Source organism: Megascapheus bottae, chromosome 10 (assembly GCF_031878675.1).
Source record: "Megascapheus bottae isolate mThoBot1 chromosome 10, mThoBot2.hap1, whole genome shotgun sequence".
NCBI classification, from domain to species: Eukaryota; Metazoa; Chordata; class Mammalia; order Rodentia; family Geomyidae; genus Megascapheus; species Megascapheus bottae.
The window spans coordinates 50,279,328-50,296,482 of record NC_143518.1 but is presented as its reverse complement, the minus strand read 5'-3'; the positions used below and the strand labels follow the sequence as shown (position 1 = coordinate 50,296,482).

Below are 17,155 nucleotides of genomic sequence, written 5' to 3'. Positions count from 1 at the left end.
AGCATGAAAGCTCCACTTCTTATCTCACTCAGCAAAACACACCAAAGTTGATGTAGATTTCCCCCAGACAGTTCCTGGGCCATAAAACCTCAGCACAATTCAAGTCTCTGCTTAACCCTCTTTCATTGAGGATTAACCCCTGAAGTCACCCTTTGGGGTTTCTTTCTGGGAGAGAGACATTCTTTGCCTTTGTTTAAAGAAGCACTTTTAGTGCAGGGAGTTTTCTTGCCTCCTTCTGCCTTTGTGTGTGGTGAGAGAGGGTTCTAGACACTGGTGACATTAAGTCATGAAATGAGGATGTAAGGGACTCAGATACTGATGCCATCCTGACACAGACCTTGGGGGCTTTCCCCTTTTATTGCTCTTTCCAGTCTCTCCAACCCTTCAAGCATTCTCCAATTCTCCCAGGAGCCGAGGGAAGGGAGGCAGGCAGGAAGAACTTTTTGTTTTCCTTGGAAAAGAGAGTTTCATTCATGTGGGAGTGGACTTTCTTCTCAGTCAAGATTCTTATCGTGACTTCCAGAGTTTCAGTAGGAGAGTGCAGGGACAAGAGAATAAATGTCAAGCTCAGACTTTTGTAAATGCTGACAGCGTTTTCTATCCAGGTGCGACTTGGAGATTTAAAATTAAGAAATTATTGGAAGGAAACAAGATAAATTGCAGCCACAAACACATCGGACACGGTAGATGTCACTGTCAACAATTCCCTTCGTTTAACACTGTTTCCGGCATGTTTATTTGGCTGCTTATTTAGTTGAATTTCCTCCACGGACCGGGCCAAACCTTCACAAATCTGCCTTGGGTGTATTAATGGAATTAGTTTTAATCTGTAAAGTGGCAAAATATTGGGGGTTAGGGAGGCGAGTGGAAATGCGCGTCTCCTTTCATTGCATAATGGTGCTATTTATTCTGGGGCAGTCTATAAGAAGGTACCATAGATAAGTGGAAGTCCCAGGTGACTTTTATTGACACGTACACTGGCTTTCTAGAGGTTGTGCTGACACGCCCGGGGTTTACCTGGCCGCGTAGGGCGGATCGGGGAGGTGTGGAGCCGGGTGTGGGCGTGGGAGATGGAGGGTGGGGCCGGGACCGCCGTTACCAGGGTGAAAAGCAAAGCAAAACACTCTCCCCGTGTTTCCCGCGAGACGCTGCCGAAATCCGGTCAGATCCAGGGCAGGATCACCGGGATCCCGTGATGGAACCACCTCCCGGGTTCCCCAGCCCAGCGGGGAGGACTGCCCCAGGCTGGAAGGGAAGGGGCTGGGTCAGGTGGGACTCTGACTTCGGGGGCGTGGAGCCCGGCTGCGGAGAACTCTGAGTCTCCCCCGCCACAGTGGCGGATGCTGTGGACCGATCGTCCCGGGGCATCTCTAATTCTCATCCCGAATGTACCTTGGATCGCCTTGCTGTCGAGGGAGGGCAGGAGTGTAGGGGTGTCTCTGCCCTCGCCCCCGCTCCCCGCACCCTAGCCGCGGGCCGGCGCGCGCAGGTCCCCGGGCGCGGGGGAAAGCCTCGGGCTGCGCTCGCCTCCCCGCCGCGTCGTCCAGTCTGGAAGGACTGCCGCCGCGGTGAAACCGGGCAACGGGAACCGGGAAATCGTTCTTAAGGTTCAAACCCAGTCCCGCTGAGGCGGAAACTCCGGCCGCGGGACCGCACTTGGCCCGCCCGGCCCGGTTCGTTCTGTCGGGTCTCCACGCCGCCTGTGATCTAGCTGGGGGCACTCGGAGTTCCGTCCCGCTTCTGTTCGCTCCGGGCGCAGCAAAGTACGTGGAAACCCAAGATGGTTTTCTCCACATACCGCCAGAGAACCAGGCCATCCAATCTGGTTAGCCCCCTCCACACACGTCTTTCCTGGTTCTCCTTTGCAGCTGGCCTCAAGTCTCGACGTCTCAGAGGATCTCTCCTCTCCCTAAGAATGCCTCGTGGTGTCACACGTTTCAAGTGCTCTGTGGTTTGTTAAAACAACACCAACAAAGAGCGGAACTGACGGGGGGGGGGGGGCTACCACGCGCCCCTCCCGGTCCCAGGCAGCCCGGCACGCGTGCGCGCGCCCGGGTGGGGTGTGCGCTCGAGTGGGGCGTGCAGTGCGGCTCAGGGGCACGATTCGGGCCAGCGCTCCCCTCACCCCACCTTCGTATTTGTGTATCCGTCCAATTTCTCTCGGTCTCCACCAAGGAGACCCCTGTGAAGTCACGGTAGGGTAACTTCGGGTCCCTCTTCCCTCCCACCCGACCCCGCCCCCTCCTTGAGAAAGGGGCGGCTAATAAGAAAAAAAAAGAAAAAAGAAAAAGAACCTGTGCCTGTCTGATGGTCTAGAAAATGACCACGCATTTTAGAGAAAGGTCGTGCCCGCTTCCCAGATTTCACCTAGTCTGGGCCAGGGGCAGGGATCCGCCTCTCCGCCCCCCTCCCCCGAACCTAGCGGAGGGAGAGATGCCAACGCGGTGGAGTCATGCCTCTGGCTTGGGCATCATTGGCTCATGCCTGGAACACGCAGCGGCGAGTACGCACATCTGGCGGCTCGCCCAGGCGGCTCCAGTCCTGATATGGAGAGAGAGGGCGGGCGGCCGTGCGGCCCAAACACGCCAGGCGGGGAGGAGACGCCGAGCCCCAGGCCGGCTCCTCCCGGAGCTTGCATCACCAGCCACCCCCGCCCCCCAACGCACACCCGCCATCCGCCCGCCCCTCGCCCCGCCTCCGTCCCTCCTCCACCCCGCCTCCCGGCGCTCGGGCCGGTTCTCCCGGGAAGCTATTAATAGCATTACGTCAGCCTGGGACTGATAACCCGGAGAGAGCCGGGGCCCGGCCAGACGCGGAGTTATAAAAGGGGTGATGCAACGCGCTGCCAGCCACAGCCGCACTCCGCGAGGCGCGCACCGGACGGCGCTCTCCCCGCGCCCGCCCCGCCGCCCCAGCCGCCCGGCCCGCCCGCGCTCCGGCTGAGAGAGTCCTCCGAGCCCGCCCGCTGCGGCCGCCGGACCCACAAACAACCCAACCCTGCCCGCCCTCTGGACCCTGGCCGCCCCGAGCGGAGACTGGAGGTGAGTGCGAGCGCGGCGGGAGCGGCTCGCTTGGTCGTAACCGGTCTCCGGGACCCCGCGCCCCGGCCCGGCCTCTCCCTGCCGGGAAACTTCGGGCCGACTTTCTCCCAGCCACTGCGGCTCCTCCGCGCGCGCGGAGAAAGTTTTCTAACAAAGTGAAAGAACATTTTCTTTGGATTTTCGGGGCGCGAACCATGCCTAGAGGCGGAGGGGACGGGGCGCCCGCTGGGTCGCGGAGCTCGGAGCGGGCCGTCCGCGGGCGGCGGGCGGGTGGGCGAGGGGTGGCCCGAGGGGGCGTCCCAGGCTGTCCGGCGCGCCGTCCCCGCGCCGCGTCCCATCCCCTCACCTCGTGTTCGGGTGTCTCCGCCAAACCACTTCCAAGGAGACCCTCCCCAAGTCGGCGGAGGGGTGCGGTGGCCCGAGGGCTCTTCGCAACGCCGCCCCGGGCACCCGGAGAAATGAATGGGGCGCCGACGGACGAGCCGGGATCCAGACGGGGGTGGGGGGGTTGAGAGGGCGGGGATCGCAGCCTCTGGAGGCCGCCTTGCGCCCCTGCTCTCCCCGGAGCCTTCCCCCGCAGGAGAAGAGGGTAGGAAGCCCCAAATGAAAGTTAGCGGGGGCCGTTCGGAGGCGGTGACGGCTGGAGTCGCGCCGCCCCGGAGCGGAGCGCTCGGCTCCGGCCCCGGCCATCCCTGCGCTCTTCTGTCTCCCGGCTCTGCGCTTCGCACCCCGGCTTCTCCCTCCCGCAGAAAGCTGCCGTTCTTACTTTGTGCCCAGGGAGACCCGCGGTGGGAGGGGGGTAGGGAGCGAAGATGCGGAGCCCGTAGCACAGGTCTGTGCGAGAGAAGAGTTCCGTGCTCCAGAGCGGACCCTGAGAGCTTAGACGGCGTTTCGCGTCCTCCAGCCTCCTCGCGGAGGGAGGCAATAGGTGGTGGTGCGCAGAGTTGGTGCAGGCAATCCTTTGGGCTGAAGATCATTTTAGACTTTGGAATAGTGTAACTTAAAAAAAAAAAAAGATCCACTGCCGGGACTTGAATGAGAGAACCTCGCCCAATGTCATTGAGGGGAGTTCTCTGTGGGGCATCTCTGTCCACTGTACCCCCACTTTGTTCTCCTTGGGCTAGTTCTACTCTATTCCCACCACATTTCCGTTTTCATCTTCCATCTACTTTATCTTCCAACTATCTTCCTTCCTTCCTCCCTTCCTTCCTGCCTCCCTCCCTGTCTCCCAGTCTCTCCCTCCTCTTCTCCTCATCCAGCTTCTCCTTACCCTTCCCCTCTTCCCCTCTCTTTCTCTTTTCTTTATTTCTTTCCCTTTTTTTTTGATTTTTTTTTAAATAGGGTCTTGCTATGTAGCCCCTGGCTGATTTCAAACCTGCAATCCGCTGCCTCTGGGATTGCACATGTAGCACAGCATCCTTCTTAATTTCTCCATGTAGATGGCAGATAGTTGCTTATAAATAAAGGAGTTGCCAAATCCTTAATAGAGCTAGAAACAATTGGGGACTAGAAAATCTGGGTGTTCTCCCAGTGTATCTGTTTCAAGTGTCGTTGGTATATGCAATCTTTTGTTTGGGACTTTTATTCCCCAGCTTAAGGGGAGGAAACATTCACTTTCTTCTCCCCTAGTTTGGCATATAGCATTTGTTATTAGAATAATGCTGAAACTGTGCAGGCTCTTGCTTTGAGAATATCCTGAATGAGTAGGGATGAGGATGCCCTTTACTGTTAATGGAGGTTTTGAGGAAACAGGAGAGCTGTCCAGGCCTACTGTTTGGAGAAGAACCTGTGATGGGTATGGCTTTAGTCATTTTAGTCATCTTCTGATTCCTTCTTCCTCATGACCTTTTCCTTCTGTAACCCCTCCCTGTCTTCTGTCAAAGTCCCCTCTGTCATGGGTACCAAGGTGGAAGGTCTATTGACCTCTGTCTACCTCGTTAATAACTCTGGCATCCAGTTGCTTTATTGGTTGATACTACCAAGTGATGGATCTTTGTTGTGGGGCAAAAATGAACAGTGGGGTGGGTGTCAACAGCTTGGGAGTGAGACAAGTTAATGATCTTGGATAAGTCATTTACTCGTCTTGGGCCTAAATTTACATAATTGTAAAATGAGGATCTGGCTTAAGTATTTCTAGTAGTGGGTAATCCATGATTTCTACTAGACCAACTATATGATTTCCTCCTTTTTTTTTTTTTTTTTTGGTTGGTCATGGAGCTTGAACTCAGGGCCTGTCCCAAAGCTCTTCAGCTCAAGGCTAGTGCTCTACCACTTTTGAGCCAGGTTTTTTGGTGGTTAATTGGCAATGAGTCTCATGGACTTCTCTGCCCTGAGTGACTCTGAACCGCAATCATCAGATCTCAACCTCCTAAGTAGTGAGGATTACAGGCGTGAGCCACCTTGGACACTTCCTCCTTGTTAAAATTGTTTGTGCTTGGAACAAGGTCAGTGGTTCTGAATGTTACAGAGAAGGAGTGAGAACATAGCCAGGCATAGCCAGGACACCACAGAAACTTTTTTTTTTTTTTTGGTGTGTGGGTTTTTGTTTGTTTGTTTGTTTTTGCCAGTCCTGGGGCTTGAACTTAGGTCCTAGGCACTATCCTTGAGTTTTCTCAAGGCTAGCGCTCTACCTATTGAGCCATAGCACCACTTCCAGCTCATTCTGTATACATGGTACCGGGAAATAAACACAGGGCTTCATGCATGCTAGGTGAGCACTCTACCACTGAGCCGTACTCCCAGTCCCCCACAGAAACTTTTTGAGAGAGAAATGGTTTTTTATGTAACTGGTGATCTTTTAAGAATGTAGCCGTAGTGGAAAAAATGCTAGTGTCAGCAAACAGCAGGGTGGAATTTACGTAACGTCTTAGGAGCCCAGGGGTTAATCAAAGTACATAGGAGCCTGTGACTGACTGATCTGAAATTCTTGAAAGTTCTAGTTAATTCCTAAACTGGATTGACAACACATTTATCCTGAAGTGGGAAAACTGGAATCACCGTCAATGTGTATGTGTATGTGTATGTGTATGAGAGAAAGAATAGTGAATAAAGGGAATTGTACTGTCATTATTCCATTTTACAGATGAGAAGACTAATGGTGCATACACAAGATGTGAATGGTAAAGATAGTTTTTTGGAGGTAGTGCTTTTATGATCATGAAGTCCAGCCTTACACTTCTAAGCTCTCTCTCAAACAGGCTGGGACAAAAGACCAAATAGATGTGGAGAGTTAGAGAAACTCAGTATTGACTTTGTAGTACTCTAGATTGGTTAGTGAGTAGTACTCAGTGGAAAGAGATGAAATTAAAAGTGAAAATTCAGTGACATTGTAACTGCTTGGAAATAAAAATCTAGGCACTGAATTTCCAGTTAAAGAAATAATGAGTGAAGTTTCACTTTCTTGAAAATGATGAAACTGCCAGTGACATGACATGATATCTGATTGGAAATGATGCAGCAGCAAAATGCAGGTTCTTTGGGTAGCAGTTCTGAACAAATTCATGATCAATGAAGAAAGTCATCTCAGATCTAAAGTGTTCTCCTTCCCCATCTTTCTTTCTGTCCAACAAAGGCTATTTCAATTGTGTGGGGGGGGGGGGGCGGGGGGGAGGTCGTGGAGCTTGAACTTTGCCTAGACGCTGTTCCTGAGTTCTTCAGCTCAAGGCTATCTCCCTACACTGGAGCCACACCCCACTTCCCATTTTCTAAAGGTTAATTGGAGATAAAGGTCTCAGGTTCTTTTGTGCCCAGGCTGGCTTTGAACCTTGATTCTCAGATCTCAGCCTCTTGAGTAGCTAGGATTACAGGTGTGAGCCACAATGCCCGGCTCTTTTTTTTTTTTTTTTAATTTAAGATTGGTTTCACTATAGACACAGCTCCATGTTTAGGTTTTTGAAAATCAGTGTCATGTTTCCTTCCTGGGCTGGCTTCCAACCATGATCCTCAGATCTTAGCCTCCTGAGTAGCTAGGATTGCAAGTGTTAGTCATCCATCCATCCCTAAGAGCTCAACTTTCAAATAAATGATAATAATATACATGAATCTAATAAAAATAAATAAATAATAACAATGAAAGTTTAGTTTCATTTTCCTTGTGGGAACACAGCCTGGATCTAGGCTGAATCATATCATAGGAGATCAAGTAAAGGACAAACTAGAAAGTACCAAGAGGCTCAGCTTCAGCCTTGTACAGAGAAAGATCAAATTTCCACAGATACAATTCCTTTATTATGAAAAAGGCTCTTAACAGTGTCATGTCCCCAAGGAAGCCCATTTGATGCTTTTCATGAAAATAGTCCATACCACTGACATTCTTCATTTTCTTTTTTTCAGTTGTAGACTCTCACAGGGACTTTTTTTTTTTTTTTTTGGTCATGGGACTTGACCTCTGGGCATGGGCACTGTCCCTGAGCTCTTCAGCTCAAGGTTACTGCCTTACCCCTTGAGCCACAGCACTACTTTTAGTTTTCTAGTGATTAATTGGAGACAAGAGTCTTAGGTTCTTTATTGCCTGGGCTGGCTTTGAACCATGATCCTCAGATCTCAGCCTCCCGAGTAGCTAGAATTAGAGGCATGAACCTCCAATACCTGGTTCATTTTTCATTTTCTTTCATTAGGACTGATGACCTTACACTAGGAAGGAGTAAACATAAAAAGTTTCAAACAGCAGAACTCAACCCTCAAGAGCTCATTAATACACATAGCTTCATGGCAAGGATACAGTCACAATGGAATTCAAACTACAAGAAAGCTATCCAGTCCTCCAGACAAAGCCAGTCCAATTGTAGCTCCACTTCTATCCCTGAACTGTTAGATTTTTAAATAAAGCTGGAAAAGAAGGAGAAACAGTTGCCAGGGAGAATCTCAGACTTAAGGCTTCAGAAGCCTAAAGTTTATCATTTGATGCAAGTCTTTCCCTGGCATCCTACGATTACAGGATTAAGTTGAGAGAATAATTCAAGTTCTGCTTTATGAAGCGTTGGATGAGGATTCCATACATTTCCTGGGTCCTAATGTCTTGTGAAGGGCAGCATTAGTTAGCCTGGAATTCTTGCCTTCATCGGTGGATATTGGATGTCCATTGGGATGAAGAGGCCAGGGCATCCCTGGACATCCGCTTGAACCCTGCAGAGCCTCTGGGAAAGAGCCAGCCCTCCACAGGACAGGTCTTTGGGAGACCTGGTGATAATTTAGGCCCTAGTTGACAAGGCTTACCACCCAGCATTCACAACTCCTCATGTGACTTCTAGGGAAATAGAAGCCCCTGGGAAGTACAGTGAAGACATGTGATTGAGTGGTCTTCCGATCTTCATTTTTCAGATCCCTGTGAGAATTTTGGGGCTAGAAAGCTCATTTAAATATACTTCCTGATTATGGGCATCAGACAGGTGTGTATCCTGAGATATATAGACCAATAGTTCATTAGTCAGAGCTCAAGATTTCTTCTGTGAGTGTTTTCTTAGTTTTTCCCCCCTTTTCATTATTTCTGTTCTCTACCTTCTACAAGCCCCCAAGCCTCAACCCTAAAGACACTACTCTGGGTTTTTGTTCGTTTTTGCAATATAGAATAATATTTTGTTTTTCAGTGGTTTTTCAACTTATAAGGGCTTAAGTTCTATAATCAAACCGAATTCTAAATTCTCACAGTGTCCCATGTTAACATGATTCTGGAGAAATGGCTTAGTTTGTCTAAGACTCAGTTAACTGGTCATAACTCACGGCCTTCTCACAAGAATTAAATGAGATAGTGTACATCTTAGAGATTTTCCAGAGGACATCCTGTTTGACTGTACTTGGCTAATGACCACAGGTCACTGAATTGAGAAGGATGATACAACTCACCATGTGCCAGATGGTGTACACACTAAGTTGTTTCATGAGAGACAACTTCAGGGATCAGAAGCTCTAGCCTTGAGAAAGTCCAAGGACAGTGCTCAGGCCCTGAGCTCAAGCCCAGGACTGGCAAAAAAAAAAAAAAAAAAACCCAACAAAAAAACAAGTGAATAATAAAACTTGAGTCATTTGCTTTAACTCTTCCATCCTCATTTCATTTATTTTATTATTTTAGTGCCATATCAGGTCTTGAATTTGGGGCCTGGGCACTGTCCCATAGCTTTTTTGCTCAAGGCTATTACTGTATAGCTGGAGCCTATAACTATCACTCAGTCACTGGAGCCACAGCTCCATTCTGGCTTTTTTGCTGGTTAATTAAAGACAAGAGTCTCATAAACTTTCCTACTTGGCCTGGCTTTGAACTGTGATCCTCAGATCTCATCCTTCGGAGTAGCTAGTATCACAGATGTGAACTACCAGCACTCAGCCCCCAGTTTATTTATTAGGTTGGGCAGTGTCTGTCCAAAGGGCCAGCAGACATTGTGAACCAAATGTTGCCAGGCTTCAGGATAGAATAATGGCAGAGATTCCCTTCATGCACTGGAGGAGTTCTTGCTCATTGACCAGCTAAACACCAGGTGTCAAAGAGCTGGCAGCTAGCCCAAGTCACCTGTCCTTGCACCTTACTCTGCCCTTAGCCTAAGATTCTTCTTGTACCTTAGGGCTAATGTCCAGATCTGTGCTCCTGACTTTTCCTTACCCTGAGGTCTTCTGCTTGGCCAGCTTAAGAAGGGGCTCTATGTTCCCCACATGACCTGAATCCCTGCCATTGCCATCCTCTGCCAAGGACTGGGCAACAAAGCACACCCAGCTACTGTTACCTTCCTCATCCCCATTACTTGCAAACAACTTCCTGGACGAGAAGCCTCAGAGATTTAGTTGCTAAAGTCAAGGCTGAGCAAGGGTCTCTGTCTTTTGCTTTTATGTCTACTCACTGATTCTTGATTCCAAGTACCTTGTAGACTTCTTTTTGAGAAAGAGACTGAAAATGGGATTGCACAATGATCAGATTTTTTTTGAAGCAACTTAATTTTTTTATTGTAATTAGTAAAAGGGTTACATGATATTTGCCAGATAGAAGGTGCATTAATTCACATACATTGATACCCTTTCACATGTCTTGGTACCCATTTCCCTCCCCCCCCCACACCCCCCACCTGATCAGATTTTTTTTTAAATAAAAACATTCTTCCTCTTTGAGATTGACATAACATTTGCATATCTGCCCAATGGCTAAAACTAACAGCTCTTTATACAAGAGTTCAGAATAACCTGAAATGTCAACGCTTATAAACTTTCTGCATCACTGAGCTGTGTATTTTAAGCCTGTTTTACTTAAGATGAGGATGGAATGCCATGAAAACAAGTCAGGAGCCCAGGGACTGATGGGACTGTCCTCTGGGTTGGGTAGTGCTCAAGCACGGGGAGGTGACTTAACCCCATGCCCCAGAACCCCTGAAGCAGTTTGGGTTTCAATATGTCTTTCAGCAAAATGATGCTTCAGCACCCAGGCCAGGTCTCTGCCTCGGAAGTCAGTGCCTCTGCCATCGTCCCTTGCCTGTCCCCTCCTGGGTCACTGGTGTTTGAGGATTTTGCTAACCTGACACCCTTTGTCAAGGAAGAACTGAGGTTTGCCATCCAGAACAAGCACCTCTGTCATCGGATGTCCTCTGCACTGGAGTCAGTAACCGTCAGCAACAGACCCCTGGAGATGACAGTCACAAAAGCAGAGGTGGGTTCCACCACATATTTTCATTACTTGAACATATTTTTTAAAAATCACACTTACCACATAGGCACATGTGTTTTTGTTTGTTGTCTTGGAGCTTGAACTCAGGGCCTGGGCACTGTCCCTGAACTTCTGCTCAAGACTTGTGCTCTACTACTTCAGCCACAATGCCACTTCCAGCCTTTTCTGAGTCATTTATTAGAGTCTCATGGACTTTTCTGTCTGGGTTGGCCTCGAACTCTGATCCTCAGATCTCAGGCTCCTGAGTAGCTAGCATTATAGGAATGAGTCACCAACCTCTGGCTGGAAGCTTGTTTTATAGGAATCAACCGACAAAAGAACTGCCCTCAGGAGGTTTATCTTCTACCTTGGTGCTTACCTCTATTGTCTAAAGACAATATATAGAATAAGTAAGTGAGCAGGCCAGATGATGCCTGTCACCCTAGCACTCAGGAGACAAAGGCAGCAGGATCTCAAGTTCAAGGCTAGCCTGGGCTATGTTGTGAGGCTGGGTCTTAGAACAACAAAAAGGGGCTAAGAGGGTAGCCTAGAGGTAAAATGCTTGCCTAGCATGCATGAAGCCCTGGGTTTGATTCCCCAGTACTATGTACACAGAAAAAGCCAGAAATGGTGCTGTGGCTCAAGTGGCAGAGCATTAGCCTTGAGCAAAAAAATGTGTTCAAGGACAGTGCCCAGGACTTGAGTTCAAGTCCCAGATCTGGCAAACAACAGAAACAAAAAGAATCAGTGAAGGGCTAGCATGAGAGACAAGTTCAAGGAGAAAAGCAAGAAAGGGAACAGCGAGAGAGGAAAAGGCTGGGGCTGCTTGAGGTCAAGGAAGGCTTTACTGATAGGGAATTGTGAAGAGGGACTTGAAAGAACAGGTAGAAGCCATGTGGAAAACTGGCAAGAGAGGATTAGAGTGCCAAGGGAGGAGCATGGTTGGTGTAAAGTGGGGTGTGGGTAGGGTGGATTGTAGGGGTGGGAGTGAACGAGGGACAGAGAACACAGGGTCTTATGAACAATTTTATAAATATAACCATTTTATATCTATATGTATATATATATACACACAGGTGTATGTATATATGTATGTATATAACTATGGGAAACCATTGGGGGGGTCTCTGAGCAGATCAGTGCCATGCTCTGACATACTTGTATATGATTATTCTGGCCAGGAATGAGCAATAAGGGCATGACAGTGTGTGTAGAAATGAGATTATGGAACCATCCAGGTAAGCGAAAGAGGGTCTGGCTCAGTGCAGGTGCAGAGAAGTAGCTGGCTCTGGATGTGACTTGAAGGGAAAGCTGCTTGGCTGATGGAATGTGGGTGTGGAAGAAGAGCTCAGGGTGACATTAAATATTCAGACTGACACAGCTGGGAGATGGGAGTATTCATTTGCTGCTGGAGTTGGAGCTGCAGAAGATTGAGTGGCACAAGAGCTAGGGAGTCCATAAACATGTCTAACAGACATATACCAAGAGTCCAGAAGAGAATCTACTAGAAATATAGAGATAGATAGAAGTCAGGGATGTATTGATGGTATTTAAAACCATGATGAATTGGGGTGAGGTCACCTTTCATGTTGAGTCTTTCTGAGGAAGCAAGGAGTGTGATAATTATCTTCATCATCTCCAGAACACAATTGCTTAGACAGGACAGCGAGGACCAGGCAGCCATTGCTTATGGTGATGCTCACAGACTTGGTACCACATGTCTGCTCCAAGTACACTTCTGGCCGAGACACTTGCTGTGATTTGCACTTTCATAAGACACCTGGAGTAATAGGTATGGTGGTACATTTGAGACATGGTTGATGGTGATGGCTCAAGAACATCAGAGCCAAGATCTTGTCATGTTCTTGGCCTTGCTGTCATAGTTGCAAGATGGGAGCATTTCAGAATTACCTAACTGGCTGGTGATTGCAGTTCTGGCTCGGAAGGACTGGTTCCAGAGGAGGCTGAGGATTGGGGTTGTGGAGTAGTGATACAGAGCACAGAGCACTTGCCTGGAACGTGTAAGGCTTTGGGTTTGATCCCCATCACTGTCAATATAAAATCACCATCAACATCACTCTTATATTCTGTCCTTACCCCTGCCTAATTTGATCGAAGGGTTAAGACATTTGCAAAAACTCTAGAAGAGGGCTTGTCTCATAGCCTTCAATGGAGAGTTGCCGGGCCTGTGCTGCTATGCCATTAGGCATGATGACAGGCATTATCTGGGCTCCCCTCAGAGGAGAGCACAGAGGGAACAGCAGAACGTTTGCTGTTGTTCCAATGTTGTCCAGTGTGAGATTTTTTTTTTCCAGATAACAAAATGCAATGAGAGAGAAAGGGAAGGATGTAGAGACATAGAGGAAGGAGGTAGAAGAGGGAGGGAGAGAGAGAAGGAGGGAAAGGAAGGAAAGGAGGGAGGGAAGGATGGAGAGAGGGAGCAAGGGAGGGAGGGGGGGAGGGAGGGAGGAAGGAAGAAAGGAAGGAAGGAAGGAAGGAAGGAAGGAAGGAAGGAAGGAAGGAAGGAAGGAAGACTTTGAAAAGATAGCTGGACGATTCTCCAGAGGAAGAAATCAGCAGTCTCCCTCATGGGAACACTCTTGAAAGTCATACAAGTCATCTTTTTTTTGTATTCACCGAATTGACTGACCTCCTAATCATCAGTCAGGGCAACAAGTAGTTTTACCTGTGTTCTGAAAGAGGAAGCACCAGTAGATCTAGTTGAATAACTGGTCCTTTGGGTAGTTAGAATTTTGATCTTTAGATAAGATACTGAACCTGTGAAAATCAGCATTATCCTGTGGGTCTGGACAGCATGAACCTGTTGCTTAGATCTCTGTCCCCTCTGGGAAGGTGACATAGTTGAACAAGGCAGCTAAGGTCAGGAGATGATGCAGGAAGGCAACAAAATCCCTGGGTTTACATCTAGGTTTCGTAGCCTATGGGGTGGATTCCTGGGACCTTCCTGAGAACGTTTTGACTGACTTTCCTGTGCTTCCATTTCTTTATCAGTAAAACAAGAGAGCTGAACAAAATGATCTTTTAGAAAGCCTTTCCTCTCCAGGACAGTGGGGAACTCAGGATTTACTCTGTTCTTCCTCATATGAGCAAATCTGAGTCTTCTGCCACATATCCAAAACATCTATAGGGTTGCAAAGGAAGTATCTGTAGAGATGCAGTGTCTTGAGGAAAGGATTTATCTTGATGATGAGGGCAATAATAAAAAGATAAAACTTAGTAACCGAAGTTTATATAGCACTTACTAGATAATAAGCAAAGCATTTCCCATGTATTAGTTTCCTTAATCTTCATAATGATGATACTAAGGCAAGTGATGCTATTGCTTCCAGTTTCCAATAAGGAAACTGAGGCTCAGGAGAGCCTCAGTGCCTATAGTCTCACCACTGATAAATGGGGATACTGAGATTCCAAACTACATTAGCTTAAAGCCCATTTGTATGCCTATGTGGTTCTAGAATCTAAGAGGAAAAGATGAAGTGGAAATTCCTCTTACCATATTTCTCCTTGGACTCTGTTTCTCTGGACTGCAGTGTCTTCCATCTGTGACACAGCAGACTCAGAGCCATCTAGTTCAAAATAATAGAGAAATGTTGGACGGGAGGAGGAGATTAATGGCATGCCAGGAGCTATGAGAGTACACATGTGAGTTCCCACTCCTTTTCTGACATTGGCAGCCTAAATTGCCACTCTCTCAGTTCACCAAATTGCTTCATCCCAGATGGACTGTAGTTTCTTTATGCCAAGTTCAGTGGCAAGATGCTGCTAATTCCTTATCATCTCACAAAGTGAGGTCTGGGTGAATTCCCATGGAGGACCACCTCTCAAAGCAGGGCAACACCATTTTGTTCTGCACTGAGTTCGAGGGCTGGCTCAGGGGTATGGGAGATGATTTATTAGCTCAGTGGATAAAGGTTCATTCTCTTTTTTAAAACATTTTTATTATTTAAGTAGTTGTTCAAAGGGGGTTACCATTCAACTTACCATCTTCTGAGTACAATGCATCATGGACCTTTTCATCAAAAGGTTCTTTCTTTTTTCATTTTCTTTTTGCTCCTCCTTCAGTGCCAGTCTTAGAGCTTGAACTGGGGCCTGGGCACTGTCCCTGAGTTTTTTGGCTCAAAGCTAATGCTCTATCACTCTGAATTGCAGCTCAGCTTCCAGCCTATTAGTGGCTAATTGGAGATAAGTCTTGCTGCCTTGGCTTGTTTCAAATGATGAGCCTCAGATCCCAGCCTCCTAAATAGCTAGGATTACAGGTGTGAGCCACTGGTGCCAAGCCAAGCCAAAAGTTCATTCTTAAGTATGTATGTGGGGAGGAGGGGAGAGGAGTGAAATGGTTTTGCACTGAAGTGCTTTTTTTTTTTTTTTCTGAGTCAGTTTAGCATTAGGCTAGCCCTGGTTGCTTTTGTAGGTCACTGACCACAGTATATCGAGTATATTTTGTGGTGATGATAAATATATGCCCCTTTGATTTCATAGGTAGCCCCGGAAGAAGATGAAAGAAAAAAGAGGAGGCGGGAAAGAAATAAGATTGCTGCTGCCAAGTGTCGAAACAAGAAGAAGGAGAAGACAGAGTGTCTGCAGAAAGTGAGTGCCTTCCAGCCTGCTCCACCTCTTTTCTGCTCACACCTGTCTCCCAGTAGCCTCTTCTTGTTATTAGATGCAGAGTCTACAAGTCATTTGGTCATGTTTTCCTAAGAAGGGACTTGTTGTTGGCCGCAGATATGCTAGTGTGTAGAATGGCATAGATTCTTCATGGGTGGAACTCTGAGTACTGAAAAGGCAGGTATATGGATTTAAACATGTGAGACACACAGACTTCCAGCAACCTCGGTTAAGTCTGTGCTTATCCACTTATCCCGAAGCTTCCAGGCTGCAGATGACACCAGACCAGTTAAAGAGGTTTCACTTACCCAATTTCCCCAAAAAGAAATTGCTAGCTGTTGTTGGATTCATTATGAAAAGCCTCTAATTCATCTCTTCAAACAAGTGATTTCCTTATCTGCAAGCAGTGCTTATAGTTTCTTTGCTTTCCTGTCTGGATCTGAGCTCTGCCTCCATTCTTTGGGCTCTCGGTTCCTGGCTGCATTGGGCTAGTACCGCTTGAGAATAACCAGGAAGACAGCATGCCTGGGCAGGCCACAGTGCTTGCAGCCTTTCCAATGGCTATGTCTGCTCCCCATGCAGAGTTTTAAGCCAGGTAACCACAGTCTCTGAGGCCTCTTGATGATTGCTTTAAGGGTCAGTGGGAATTAGGGTGTTTTGTGTTTTGACAGGCAGCTTTTTCCCCTATGAAGAGAGGTAGGCAGACATCAGGACACTAAAGACTAAGCAACATGAATGCCTGGATTTCCTTCCAGTTTCCTAAGATCCATTCCAGTCCCAACACCCTACGTATGGGCCACTGGACTGAAGGAGAGGTTATCCCTGAACTGTGAGTTCACTTGCAACTTTAGCTTAGCCACGTCACCATCTATCTTGGTTCTCCCTTTGTAGAACTGTTCTCCCATCTCTGTGCGAGAGTGATTGCCCCAATAACTCTCTCTCAGACAAGCCCCACGGTGTAACTGCCCTTGATGTATCCTTCTCCCTAGCCTCCATTCCCTTCTTAACCATGCCTCTGTTGCCTGGCCTCTAGGAATCAGAGAAGCTGGAGAGTGTAAATGCTGAACTGAAGGCCCAAATTGAGGAGCTGAAGAATGAGAAACAGCATTTGATATACATGCTTAACCTGCATCGGCCCACGTGTATTGTCCGGGCTCAGAATGGGAGGACTCCAGAAGATGAGAGAAACCTCTTTATCCAACAGATAAAAGAAGGAACACTGCAGAGCTAAACACCCATGGCCTGGGGACAACTGAAGCCATTGGAAAGCCAACTTCCTGTGCACACCTAGCATCCCAGAAGCTAAGAGCCATTGAGGCAGGAGGGCTCTCAGTCACTCACTCTGCTGGGTCCTCCCACTCTGCCACAGAATGAACTTTGGACCAGGGCGACCTTTGTGGCCACTTGTGCCACATCTTCAGGATTTGGTCCTTCATACACTGGCTATTCATAGATGTTCCGGGTGTCCCCTGGCTAGGGTCCTGCCCACTTTTCATCTGGGCTCCTTCAGAACCAAGATGCCTACCAATGGGAATCATTACAGAAGCGTCTGTATTTTGGATGGGTGGGTAGGCTGGGATCACCTCTGCTGCAGCTGCCACCATCACTCATAAGGGACTTGGAGTGAATACATTTCTTGAATTTGTGCAATGGCCAGGGTTGGGCTTTTCTAGCAAATATGCTGTTATGTCCTGGAATTACTGTGTGCAAGGCATTCGTTTCAAAATTAGGCACTGTGCTGTTTTCATGTTTGTTTCACACATTGCCAATGTGACTTCCCTCTCTGTGACTTTCTTCAGATTTGGTTTCTGAGAGTTTGGGGGTGTGGAGGTCCTCTCACCACAGGCAGAGTTTCACGAAAGAAGAA

At 48.0% G+C, this 17,155-nt stretch overlaps 1 protein-coding gene across 1 annotated transcript; it reads left to right on the top strand.

The window, feature by feature from the left end:
• The first annotated feature begins 2,785 nt into the window (after positions 1 to 2,785).
• LOC150058417 (cyclic AMP-dependent transcription factor ATF-3) lies at positions 2,786 to 16,776 on the top strand. Its single transcript, XM_090341225.1, has 4 exons — positions 2,786 to 3,041; positions 10,422 to 10,665; positions 15,163 to 15,270; positions 16,322 to 16,776. The coding sequence occupies exons 2-4, from the start codon at positions 10,426 to 10,428 to the stop codon at positions 16,517 to 16,519; spliced, it is 546 nt and encodes a 181-aa protein (XP_090197351.1). The 5' UTR covers positions 2,786 to 3,041; positions 10,422 to 10,425; the 3' UTR covers positions 16,520 to 16,776.
• Positions 16,777 to 17,155: the final 379 nt, after the last annotated feature.